This window comes from Cherax quadricarinatus, chromosome 22, assembly GCF_038502225.1.
Source record: "Cherax quadricarinatus isolate ZL_2023a chromosome 22, ASM3850222v1, whole genome shotgun sequence".
In the NCBI taxonomy this organism is placed as follows: domain Eukaryota; kingdom Metazoa; phylum Arthropoda; class Malacostraca; order Decapoda; family Parastacidae; genus Cherax; species Cherax quadricarinatus.
In genome coordinates this window covers 33,832,894-33,847,090 of record NC_091313.1, presented here as the reverse complement: position 1 = coordinate 33,847,090, position 14,197 = coordinate 33,832,894, and the positions used below count along the sequence as shown (strand labels likewise).

Below are 14,197 nucleotides of genomic sequence, written 5' to 3'. Positions count from 1 at the left end.
CTGGGATGGAACTCTGATGTAAACTGAGATACATTATATGGTAAACACATAAAGGAACTTTGCTATACACAGAGAAACTTTTCCAGGTCGTCACAGATAATTAATGCATCTCACTTAGTAAGACAGTGATAGACAAAAACTATTTATAATGACCTATAGTTTAATCCTTTAAACTTATATATATTTTGTTTAAAACTTCTAGTCGTAAAAACGTTTAAACTTAATTATATTTTATTTACATAATTTAATGGTAAGAAACAATGTCGTCAGTGTAAGGGGACTTAACTATTTTATTAAAAGATAATATTTAAAAAAAACGATAGTTATAGAGGCAATTAAAGTGTTTTAAAGTGAAGAATAGTGCGTTTATTGTCCATATTTTTCTATAAGTATCATTTTTCCTTACACATACATCCTAATTTTTCAACGTGTGAAACATCTCATTATATTATACATTCATGGTATTAAATTATTATTATTACATTTTAATTGCAAGGACATTAAATTATACATTTGCATCACCATTAAATCTTACTTCACGTAATCAGTTTACTTGATTATAATAGTGAGATAGTTGAAAGTTGTCACTTTAAAATATGTCATTGTAACTCCATCCTTGGTGCAACAACTTAAAACTATTGTATTTTATATATCATAATTAAAGAAAATATTTAAATAGTTCATTTATAACAGTTTTTAATTGTATTTTATAATTTTTAGTTCATAACAGAATCTAAATTAATAAAAATTACCTCACAAGAAAAAATTTTCTTTCAACTATATTTAATAAACTTGTTATTTAATATTTAGAGAATTTAAGTTTCTAAACTGTAATAAACTCGACGCCTCAGAAAACATCTTCGTGGGAGAATTATACTTAATCGACTTTGGTGACTGGGTGTCATGAACTTCCAAATATATTTGCACAGGATCACCCGTGTCTAACAGGAAGACATGTCTGACCCAGACACACTCACCATACTCTTAGATTCACTTCTGTGTGTATTCATTAGTATCCAGAGCAACATTTCTCTCTGCTCCACAGATACGCTGCTCTGGTAAGGAAGAATTAATTTTCTTAACACTGTTTCAGTTCATAAAACTCACTGTTGTTGTATATTAAGACTTCTGTTTATAAGATTCGTTGATAAAGAATTTTGTTACACAATCTTAGTAACTGAAGACTTCACCGACGAGTGTTTACCTGGGGTTTACCTGGAGAGGGTTTCGGGGGTCAACGTCCCCGCGGTTCGGTCTGAGACCAGGCCTCATGGTGGATCAGGGTCTGATCAACCAGGCTGTTACTGCTGGCCGCACACTAGTTGACGTACGAACCACAGCCCGGTTGGTCAGGTACTAACTTTAGGTGCCTGTCCAGTGCCTTCTTAAAGACAGCCAGGGGTCTATTGGCAATCCCCCTTATGTATGCTGGGAGGCAGTTGAACAGTCTTGGCACCTGACACTTGTTGTGTTGTCTCTCAGTGTACTCGTGGCGCCCCGGCTTTTCTTCGGGGAATGTTGCGTCTCCTGCCGAGGTTTTTGCTTTCATAGGGAGTAATTTTCGTGTGCAGGTTTGATCCACACTCATCACCATCAACGTCCTAATAAAACTCTCTCTCTTAATTTTAAACATTCTCTTAAGCTGTAACAAACAAGCAAAACATAGAACGTATTTTTACACTCATAATTATCTATTCATCATAGAGTCACTGGGGATTTCAATGCCAGTCAGAAGTGATCGACGGAGATTCTGTTAGTTCAAACTTTAGATATATTCCAAAAGTTGGAAATACTTGTTTATAGACGAAATAAAATATTATGTTCGTTAAATTAAAGAATTTTTAATATATAGCTTAAGTTTGCAACTTTCGGATTACCGTGAGACTCTCACTAACTCAAATTAAAAAAAAATCCATCTTACCAAAATATAAAGAACAATTACCTGTGGCCTGGTCACGGACCGTGGGGCGGGGTCTCCGACCCCCAAACCCCCTCCAGGTATACTCCAGGTATACATTAGGTTCAAAAATCATGATAAGTTGTTCAATGCTTTTGATAAACATTCTTGATAATAATATCGTCGTAGTATTGTATCATCTATGTACGATAAGCAGATGATATTCCCAAGTAAACATTTTAATTGGAAGATTCTTGGCATATTATTTCCTAATATATAATACACTAGACTCTCCAACACTTTCATAGCCATCTGCTCAATATCAAAATTCTCTTTAAAATTTTGCGTTTGGGTCAATGATCTCTGATATATCTAGTCGCTCATTTCTCAGGAGATAATTCACAGGTCCATAAAATCCCTTCCATTGAAGGATTTTCACGTCTTTACAAATAATAAAAAAATCAGCTAATCTCCCTTATTCTTAAAAGTCTTTCGTCTTACAGTCCTTCACCCTGGCCTCTGAGTTACGTTCTCACACGTTCTCTCCCCACTTCTGAGGGTTACCAACTGAGTTACGTTCTCACACGTTCTCTCCCCACTTCTGAGGGTTACCGACTGAGTCACCTCCTCACACGTTCTCTCCCCACTTCTGAGGGTTACCAACTGAGTTACCTCCTCACACGTTCTCTCCCCACTTCTGAGGGTTACCAACTGAGTTACCTCCTCACACGTTCTCTCCCCACTTCTGAGGGTTACCAACTGAGTTACCTCCTCACACGTTCTCTCCCCACTTCTGAGGGTTACCAACTGAGTCACCTCCTCACACGTTCTCTCCCCACTTCTGAGGGTTACCAACTGAGTTACCTCCTCACACGTTCTCTCCCCACTTCTGAGGGTTACCAACTGAGTCACCTCCTCACACGTTCTCTCCCCACTTCTGAGGGTTACCAACTATGGCTAAAATACGAAAAACAAAATTTAATATGTCCATAAGTTAATACAAATAAAATGCTTTAGAGTGAATCAGAATTGCTACCGATACAAATTATATATATATATATATATATAACAGTTTTACTCAAATAAATACGTTCCCTACAGATGATTCCATGAATATCTGTCATCCCTCACAAATATTCATCTGGGATCATCCTCGCTCATCTGTGCTTCTGGGATTTTCGATTCTTCTTAGACAACAATTTTGATACTATGTGTTATGCTATGTCTTCAAGAACTGGTATGTAATGTGGGAGACACACTTGATCACTGCAGGATTTGCATGTAAATATACCCTCTGATTCACGTTTTGTAAATATTCCCTCTGATTCACGTTTATTGTTCTTAATATTTTCGTTAAGTTATTCTACAGTTTCGTTAAAATATATTATCTGATCATCAATGTTCATACCATGCACTAGGTGTTGATTTCTTGAGCATCAACCTGATCTTTGAGAAACAATATTATTTAATAGCTTACTAACACCAAACATTATTATCATGGCTGATAAATAAGGAAGGTTGGGTCTTCTCTCTCTGGGTGAAGATTCCAGCTCCAGCAGGAATCATACAGTAATTCTCTACTTCTGTACACGCAACAAAATCTCTTGTTACTCTACTCTCTTCTGACATTTTCTTTGCACATCCCTTCTCCATTTTGGTTGACACAGTGGTGGTGGAAACACTAATATGGTTGACACAGTGGTGGTGGAGACACTAATATGGTTGACACAGTGGTGGTGGAGACACTAATATGGTTGACACAGTGGTGGAGGAGACACTAATATGGTTGACACAGTGGTGGTGGAGACACTAATATGGTTGACACAGTGGTGGTGGAAACACTAATATGGTTGACACAGTGGTGGAGGAGACACTAATATGGTTGACACAGTGGTGGTGGAAACACTAATATGGTTGACACAGTGGTGGTGGAAACACTAATATGGTTGACACAGTGGTGGTGGAAACACTAATATGGTTGACACAGTGGTGGTGGAAACACTAATATGGTTGACACAGTGGTGGTGGAAACACTAATATGGTTGACACAGTGGTGGTGGAGACACTAATATGGTTGACACAGTGGTGGTGGAAACACTAATATGGTTGACACAGTGGTGGAGGAGACACTAATATGGTTGACACAGTGGTGGTGGAGACACTAATATGGTTGACACAGTGGTGGTGGAGACACTAATATGGTTGACACAGTGGTGGTGGAGATACTAATATGGTTGACACAGTGGTGGTGGAGACACTAATATGGTTGACACAGTGATCGTGGAGGCACTAATATGGTTGACACAGTGGTGGTGGAGACACTAATATGGTTAACAGTGATCGTGGAGGCACTAATATGGTTGACACAGTGATCGTGGAGGCACTAATATGGTTGACACAGTGGTGGTGGAGACACTAATATGGTTGACAGTGATCGTGGAGGCACTAATATGGTTGACACAGTGGTGGTGGAGACACTAATATGGTTGACAGTGATCGTGGAGGCACTAATATGGTTGACACAGTGGTGGTGGAGACAGTAATATGGTTGACACAGTGGTGGTGGAGACACTAATATGGTTGACAGTGATCGTGGAGGCACTAATATGGTTGACACAATGGTGGCGGAGACACTAATATGGTTGACAGTGATCGTGGAGGCGCTAATATGGTTGACACAGTGGTGGTGGAGACACTAATATGGTTGACAGTGATCGTGGAGGCACTAATATGGTTGACACAGTGGTGGTGGAGACAGTAATATGGTTGACACAGTTGTGGTGGAGACACTAATATGGTTATGGTGATGATACTGGTTGTTGATACCCTCAACTTGCCTGCCAGACGTATACCCTCAACTTGCCTGCCAGACGTATGTTGATACCCTCAACTTGCCTGCCAGACGTATGTTGATACCCTCAACTTGCCTGCCAGACGTATGTTAACACCCTCAACTTGCCTGCCAGACGTATGTTAACACTTTCAACTTGCCTGCCAGACGTATGTTTTCACTCTCTGACCCACCTGCTTAATATTATTTTCTATTTTTGCAAAATGCCAATTAAATTCTCCTTTGATGATTATAATCATCGATGACCTTCATAAAGATCTTTGAAAAGTCAAATTAATTAGTCCCATAATTAAATTTATAAAATACCAGAAGAAGACCTGCCGGCCAAGTCATAAGATGACCTGCCGGCCAAGTCATAAGATGACCTGCCGGCCAAGTCATAAGATGACCTGCCGGCCAAGTCATAAGAAGACCTGCCGGCCAAGTCATAAGAAGACCTGCCGGCCAAGTCATAAGAAGACCTGCCGGCCAAGTCATAAGATGACCTGCCGGCCAAGTCATAAGAAGACCTGCCGGCCAAGTCATAAGAAGACCTGCCGGCCAAGTCATAAGATGCGTCGTTCAAATTCTCTTTAAATTAATTAAAATAAAATACCAGATGATATCCATCATTTCGATAAATGACAGTTATTTTTTTACGATATTACAGATTTAATGATGGAAATGCTAATAAGGATAGTTAACAGTCTTCATAAACATCATTAATTTCATAAGCCCTATCTGAACCTTTATAAAGGTTTAAAAGAACAAATAATTATAATTGAAGGTTCAAGATCTTTATTTTACATATTTTGCAATGATATCATTAATAATTATTTTATGTTTGACATAACCTTTTCAAAATGATAAACGATGGTGACCATACTGACCAGTCACCCACTGCCTCAAACACAACACGTTCCTACTGGGGTAACAAAAAAAATCCCCTTTAAATTCTTTAGGATCTATTAAAATTAATTTAAGAACATCATTCGTACAATATTTAATGCAGAGTCTTATGCTTTGTTAATCCTCTCTCTGAAGTACACGTCATATACACTGAAAAACCCATGCTGTTTTGGCCTGCCTCATGGTGGGCGAAAACACATGACGCCCTAATCCACTGAACCATATGATCCTTAAGAGTAGCGCATCCAGAGGAAATGGATGTTGTATTCGCTACCCAAGGACACAAGATGGTGTGGATGACTCTAGGCTAATTTCATTCTAGCATGGGTTCGAGTCCTTGGCTAGTGCAGTGTTATTATTGATCAATACCACTCGTTCGTGGTCACAATAATATAAAATACTTCTCGTTGTACTAGTACACCAAACAGGGACTAGAATGAAATTAGCCTAGAGTCACCCACACCACCGTATGTCCTTGGGTAGCGAGTACAACATCCAGTTCCGCTGGATGCGCTACTCTTAAGGATCGAATGGTCCAGTGGATTAGGGCGTCATGTGTTTTCGCCCACCATGAGGCAGGCCAAAGCAGCATGGGTTCTAGTCCTTGGCTAGTGCAATGTTGTTATTGATCAATACCACTCGTTCGTGGTCACAATAATATATATATACATATATATAAATATATATATATATATATATATATATATATATATATATATATATATATATATATATATATATATATATATATATATATATATATATATATATATATATATATATATATATATATATATATATATATATATATATATATATATATATATATATATATATGCAAAACAACCACTCTGAAAGAATAGAGAAATTCCAAGCGCTTTCGTGACTACTCACATTATCAAGGAACTATGAAAGTAAAGCATCCAAGGAAGCTATATAAGGGGTCTGGCCAACACCTCACTATCAGATCCCACAACGGTTAAACACCTGACGCGCGCCGACCCATCTGGACGGTTCCTTTGCACAACTCACCAACAAACTATTCTACCCAAGAAAATTTAAAAATTATTATTTGTCCAGTGTATTATTAAATTCTTCCCAAATTCTATTAATTATAAATGGATCTAATTTATATAAACCAAAGGAAATATTCATATTTTTGTCAAAACTGCTTTTTATGAAACAAGATTCAATTATATTCCTGTCGACCATGGACTTGCTTGATACTACTTTCTCAACTTTTTGAAAATCAATTGGATGGTTAAAATCTCTTACATGAATAAATAGAGCATTGGAATCTTGTCCAGTTCTAATGCTATATTTATGTTGTTTTAATCTTAGTTCGAGATTTTTACCAGTTTGACCGTAATAAACTTTATCGCAAATTTTACCAGGAATCTTATAGACACATCCATCAGCATTTTAGGGGGAATTCTTTATCAAAAGTTTTTTTACTGTATCAAGATTTTTGAATACAACTTTAATATTAAAAGTCTTAAGAAGAGAAGGCATATCAACCAAGTTTTCATGGTAAGGGAGAACCAACATATTTTTAGTTGAATAAGGCTGGTTGTCCCTTTTTGGATTGTAAAAAGTATTTCTAGCAACTTTAAAAGATTTATCAATTACATTTCTTGGGTATTTTAAATCATTACCTATTTCATAAATTTTGGATATTTCCTCATCTATGAACTCAGGACTACAAATTCGTAAAGCTCTCAAAAACATTGATGAGAAAACAGACAGTTTGACTCTATCTTGATGCGAGGAATAATAGTGGACATAGGAACAGTTATTTGTAGGTTTTCTGTTTTGCATATTCTGAAATTCACCTGTTTACTGTGTTCTTATTGCATATATATATATATATATATATATATATATATATATATATATATATATATATATATATATATATATATATATATATATATATATATATATATATATATATATATATATATATATATATATATATATATATATATATATATATATATATATATATATATATATATATATATATATATATATATATATATATATATATATATATATATATATATATATATGCAAGGAATTCGCAAGAGCAGGCGAAATATACACAAACACTGATCTCTGGATGAAGGAGACTCGAACCTTGGAACAAGGTACGCAGTGCTTTACCAATCTACCCACACTGGGCCAGTACCTTGGAGTCCAGCTTGCGCTAGACTTTGATCCAAGGCAGCCAGCTTTCAGGGAGAAGGCTTACAGCTTTTCATCTCATCCCCTGCATGCATCAGCCTTACTAGAGAATTTAACAATGCAAGGAATTCGCAAGATTTTAACTGAAGGATGTAGTAATTTTACTTTCGTATATAATACCGATATAAGGCCCTCTGGTTGTATTGTTATTAAACAAAACATTTTTTGTGACCAAACTTAAGATTTTAGCTTTATTCACAATGTTATGCATTACTACACTAAGAGATTACCTGGAAATGTTTCTCTCTGTAATGTTTATTTATGTGTTTACCATAAAATTCTTCTCAGCCTAAAACCAAGTCCCTGCTGTGACTATCTTGTTTAATTTATGAATGAAGATAATGTCTTGTGTTGTCTTACCTGCGGTACACTTAACAGATATCTTAAAGATTACTTGTGACGTATTTACCATCTGTAAGAAACATTATAAACTGTTTTGTCTTGTTTAACAGTGAAGCTTTGTTGAAGTTTATTGTTAAAAGTGTTTGATTAACATAAAAGTTTAATGAAAACTATTAAATGTGGACTATGAGAGAGAGAGACAGAAAGGAAGAGAGAGAGAGGGAGAGAGAGAGAGAGAGGGAGAGACAGAGAGTGTCATAGAGTGGAGAAGTGAGAATCACCTGGGTTGGTGAAGTGCCTGGGGATATAATCAGGCAAGAGGAGGGAGAAACTCATTTCTCTGTACATGTGTTGGAGAGCTGGTAGCTCTTACCATGTATTACAAGCTACAAGAGAGATTCTTTCCTTATACCACAAATTAATGAGAGATAAGACTGAGAAAAATGAGAAAAGATGCGAGAGACTTAAATGTGCAGTCAGAGATTAAAATACCAAGAAGCCGGATTAGTAATAGCTTAATTATTATTATTATTATTATTATTATTATTATTATTATTATTATTATTATTATTATTATTATTATTATTATTATTATTATTAAAAATAATACAAGGTTTCCTTTCCCTAAACCTGTTTCTTTCACACAATAATAATAATAATAATAATAATAATAATAATAATAATAATAATAATAATAATAATAATAATAATAATAATAATAATAATAATAATAATAATAATAATAATAATAACAATAATAATAATAGTAATATTAATAATAATAATAATAATAATAATAATAATAATAATAATAATAATAATAATAGGTATGCCACTAGTTTTAGTATCACTTACGTGTAACATTAAGTGTGGTACTGGTGGAGACAGGAGGATCTGGTAGTGTAGAAGACGAAGCTGTACACGTCAGCACTGCACCGTTCTCCTTGTGTGTGACGATAAATGTAACCCATGACACTGTGTCCCTCCCGACCTGCCGCGTCTGTCATGTTACCATCAAGAAAACAGGAAAAAATATTTAGTTTATTAGGTTTAAAGCCTATTGAAAAGAGGGTTATATGTAAAACTAGAGAGAAAGGAATGTGAGGTGCAGAAGAGGTTTATCTGAGAGCGAGGGAGCACTGCAGTGTGTAGAGCAGACTGTTATGTTCCCTAGGAACATAATAGTCTAATATGACTGGATAACTTTCGAAAATGACGTGAGCTGAAGATTTATTAATTTTAAGCTACACTGATTTTGAATACTGATGTTAGAAGTGTTGATAATATGGTATTAAAGGCATCTTATACCATCTGAGCCACTTTCTTGGATAAATAGGATTTACCCAATTCACGAGGTGATTGTCGATGTATCAGTGATGTACAAACGCATTGTGTCTTTTATGTTTGTTTATCATTATACAATTGTTTGTATGACAGTGTCCTGGGAAGATTTCCCAATGAAATGTTTCTTATATTCATTATAAGAGTTCATGAAGTCTGTTTTTTATATCATGATTCGGCTTAACAAGGCTTTCGTGACAACAAGAATAAACAAACAAAACAGTATGGTGACCCGTGGCCTGGTGGCAAAAGCTCTTACTTCACACACTGAGTGTCCGAGGTCGATTCCCGGCGAGGGTAGAAACATTGGCCGTGTTTCTTTACACTGGTTGTCCATGTTCACCCATCAGTAAAATAGGTACCTGGGTGTTAGTGGACTGGTGTGGGTCGCATCCTGGGTGTTAGTGGACTGGTGTGGGTCGCATCCTGGGTATTAGTGGACTGGTGTGGGTCGCATCCTGGGTGTTAGTGGACTGGTGTGGGTCGCATCCTGGGTGTTAGTGGACTGGTGTGGGTCGCATCCTGGGTGTTAGTGGACTGGTGTGGGTCGCATCCTGGGACAAAACTGACCTAATTTGCCTGAAATGCTCAGCATAATAAGCGGCTTTTTATTTAGTAGTACGTGTATGTCATTATACTTGTAGAAATAAAGATATTATTATTATTATTATTATTATTATTATTATTATTATTATTATCACTTGCCTAGTCGAGGAAGTTTATTTTCAGATCTAATCCTTCTCACCCACATATTGTTTAACCAGTTTTTAAAACAATAAAAATCGTAGCTTCAGTGACTCAACTTGGAAGAACTTCTTAACAGTTCTGTTGATAAACGAGTGTTTTCCTCTGTCCTTTCTCATTATTAGTTTATCCAACTTGAAACTATTGTTTTAAGGTCTTTCCAGGTAAGATATCCTTAGCACCCTATTTCTCTCCCCTTTATTTATACCTGCCATCCACCTGTATTCCTCACTCACATTGCTCATCATTCTATATATTTCAAGAAATTTCATGTTCACTCTTCCAATTTTTCTAATTGGATTGGTTTCATATAGAGTGAATTAACTTCATCATTCTTCTTCGTATATTCTCTAATTCAGTTACATCCATTCTGCAGCATGTAGACCACACCTGCACTTCATAATTTTAATGAGGCCTTATTAGTTATATGTTAGGTATAGTAGATGAATATCTTAGCAATTTCTGTTTCTTTTACCTGTTGCTATAAATCCAAGGTGTTTATTGGCCTTATTATGGACGTTTAAGCAATGCTGACTTGGCTTCAAATTTGTCCTAACAAGGACTTCTAAATCATTCCAACATCCAGTATGATGAAGTTCAAAATAATTCATTTGATATATGCCCAGAGTTACTTTCATTTCCAAAGATTAGTACAGCCTTTTTCCACACAAAACATCTATCAGTTTTTTTCAACGAAAGCAATAATTTGTTCACATCATTCTGAAATTCTGTGTAGTCTTCCTGTGACTCATCACTCTGCGGTTTATTGTACCATCACAAAATCTTAAGTCGCTTTAAATTTGTTTATGAAGGTTATAAGAATGTTGACACCAACGAGCACACAACTGATCCTTGTGGAAAGCCACTTGTGACTGGCCTTTAATCTGACTTTATTACATTTAAGCAAACTCTCTACTGACAATTAATCATTTATGTTCTCACAATTGAAAGAATTTGACCTCCAACAGTATGTGTCGTGTGGGACTCTAAGTAAGTAAGTAAGTAAGTTTATTCAGGTATACACAAATACAGTTACATAGAATTATCATACATAGCAGCATATGTGTAGAGAACCTAGGATAACCCAAAAAAGTCAGACAGAGTGACTTATTTCCATTGTGGTCTTTACTGAAAGCAATTTAAATAACTATAGTTTCCATGTCGATTTTCACTTTAAATTTCCAATTTAATTTGTTAAGAAAGAATGGCATCTTGTGAATCTGTGTTGTGACTATCTAAATTCTGTTCATTAACCCTTCATGGGGCTTCAGACTGTATCAGCTATTATTGATTCTAATGAATTACCCACTACTGACATCAAATGGATGAGGTGGTAATTCCTAGGTGAGAATTTATCTCCCCTTTTGTAAATTGGAATTATAATAGGCATCTTTCACATATCTGGAATGATGCCCATTTGCAAGGGTATACTGAAAGGAATAATCAGCAGGTTTGTCTTCCAGTCCTTAAAACCCTTTAAAATAATTTATCGGGGTCTTAAAATTTATTTTAATAACCTTGTCTATGGTTACAGTGATATTGCATAATTTATTTTCCACGGGATCAGTATGATAATCAATTACTGGTATTTTGTTTGTGTCTACTTGTGTAAAGACTAAGAAGAAACATGCCTAAAAATTTATTTTTTTATTATTTTTTATGCTGTCCAGAATTAGTTTTAAGTGGCGCTGCTCTTATCTTCCTTCTACTTAGAAGAAACATTTCAGATTTGTCTAATTCCTTTTCTTCGTTAACTTTCATTATCATTTTTTTTCTTTTTCAATATGAACATATTCTTCTATTTTAATTTTTGTACTTCTTCAAAAGATGTCTTAGCCTCCATATATACATCGAACTGAAGCTTCGAGAATAATTTTTTTAAAAGTCACTTTCTTATTTTACAATATCCCGGCGTCAAACTTTGTTATGAACAACAACACGACCACCATTATTATTTTGGTGCGAGAGTCGTAGTACGACAATAAATACAGATGATTTCACATTGATAATTTAGTGATGAACTTTGATCTTAAGCTGTGTAATGTGATGTGCGGAGAAGAACAACCGAGAAGAACAACCGAGAAGAACAATCGAGAAGAACTATGTGTTGTTGTGTTGCTCGAGGTTCACCTAGTCCTAGATGAACGTTGTTAATGTTGAATATTCTGGAAGTGATGATAAAACTGATGTACTCCTGCAACACAGACATTGCTAGCCACACTCCTGCAACACAGACATTGCTAGCTACACTCCTGCAACACAGACATTGCTAGCCACACTCCTGCAACACAGACATTGCTAGCTACACTCCTGCAACACAGACATTGCTAGCCACACTCCTGCAACACAGACATTGCTAGCCACACTCCTGCAACACAGACATTGCTAGCCACACTCCTGCAACACAGACATTGCTAGCCACACTCCTGCAACACAGACATTGCTAGCCACACTCCTGCAACACAGACATTGCTAGCCACACTCCTGCAACACAGACATTGCTAGCCACACTCCTGCAACACAGACATTGCTAGCCACACTCCTGCAACACAGACATTGCTAGCCACACTCCTGCAACACAGACATTGCTAGCCACACTCCTGCAACACAGACATTGCTAGCCACACTCCTGCAACACAGACATTGCTAGCCACACTCCTGCAACACAGACATTGCTAGCCACACTCCTGCAACACAGACATTGCTAGCCACACTCCTGCAACACAGACATTGCTAGCCACACTCCTGCAACACAGACATTGCTAGCCACACTCCTGCAACACAGACATTGCTAGCCACACTCCTGCAACACAGACATTGCTAGCCACACTCCTGCAACACAGACATTGCTAGCCACACTCCTGCAACACAGACATTGCTAGCCACACTCCTGCAACACAGACATTGCTAGCCACACTCCTGCAACACAGACATTGCTAGCCACACTCCTGCAACACAGACATTGCTAGCCACACTCCTGCAACACAGACATTGCTAGCCACACTCCTGCAACACAGACATTGCTAGCCACACTCCTGCAACACAGACATTGCTAGCCACACTCCTGCAACACAGACATTGCTAGCCACACTCCTGCAACACAGACATTGCTAGCCACACTCCTGCAACACAGACATTGCTAGCCACACTCCTGCAACACAGACATTGCTAGCCACACTCCTGCAACACAGACATTGCTAGCCACACTCCTGCAACACAGATATTGCTAGCCACACTCCTGCAACGCAGACATTGCTAGCCACACTCCTGCAACACAGACATTGCTAACCACACTCCTGCAACACAGACATTGCTAGCCACACTCCTGCAACACAGATATTGCTAGCCACACTCCTGCAACGCAGACATTGCTAGCCACACTCCTGCAACACAGACATTGCTAGCCACATTCCTGCAACACAGACATTGCTAGCCACACTCCTGCAACATAGACATTGCTAGGCACACTCCTGCAACACAGACATTGCTAACCACACTCCTGCAACACAGACATTCACTCCTGCAACACAAACATTCCTAGCCACACTCCTGCAACGCAAACATTGCTAGCCACACTCCTGCAACACAGACATTACTAGCCACACTCCTGCAACACAGACATTGCTAGCCACACTCCTGCAACACAGACATTGCTAGCCACACTCCTGCAACACAGACATTGCTAGCCACACTCCTGCAACACAGACATTGCTAGCCACACTCCTGCAACACAGACATTGCTAGCCACACTCCTGCAACACAGACATTGCTAGCCACACTCCTGCAACACAGACATTGCTAGCCACACTCCTGCAACACAGACATTGCTAGCCACACTCCTGCAACACAGACATTGCTAGCCACACTCCTGCAACACAGACATTGCT

At 37.4% G+C, this 14,197-nt stretch overlaps 1 protein-coding gene across 1 annotated transcript in view; it reads right to left on the bottom strand.

Annotated features, from left to right (window-relative positions):
- Positions 1-14,197, bottom strand: part of LOC128689616 (uncharacterized) — a 233,464-nt gene that overhangs the window by 117,824 nt on the left and 101,443 nt on the right. Inside the window, exon 7 of the mRNA XM_070087707.1 lies at positions 9,081-9,225. Within this exon, the coding sequence (XP_069943808.1) occupies positions 9,081-9,225 (145 nt within the window). The remainder of the gene's footprint in view (positions 1-9,080; positions 9,226-14,197) is intronic.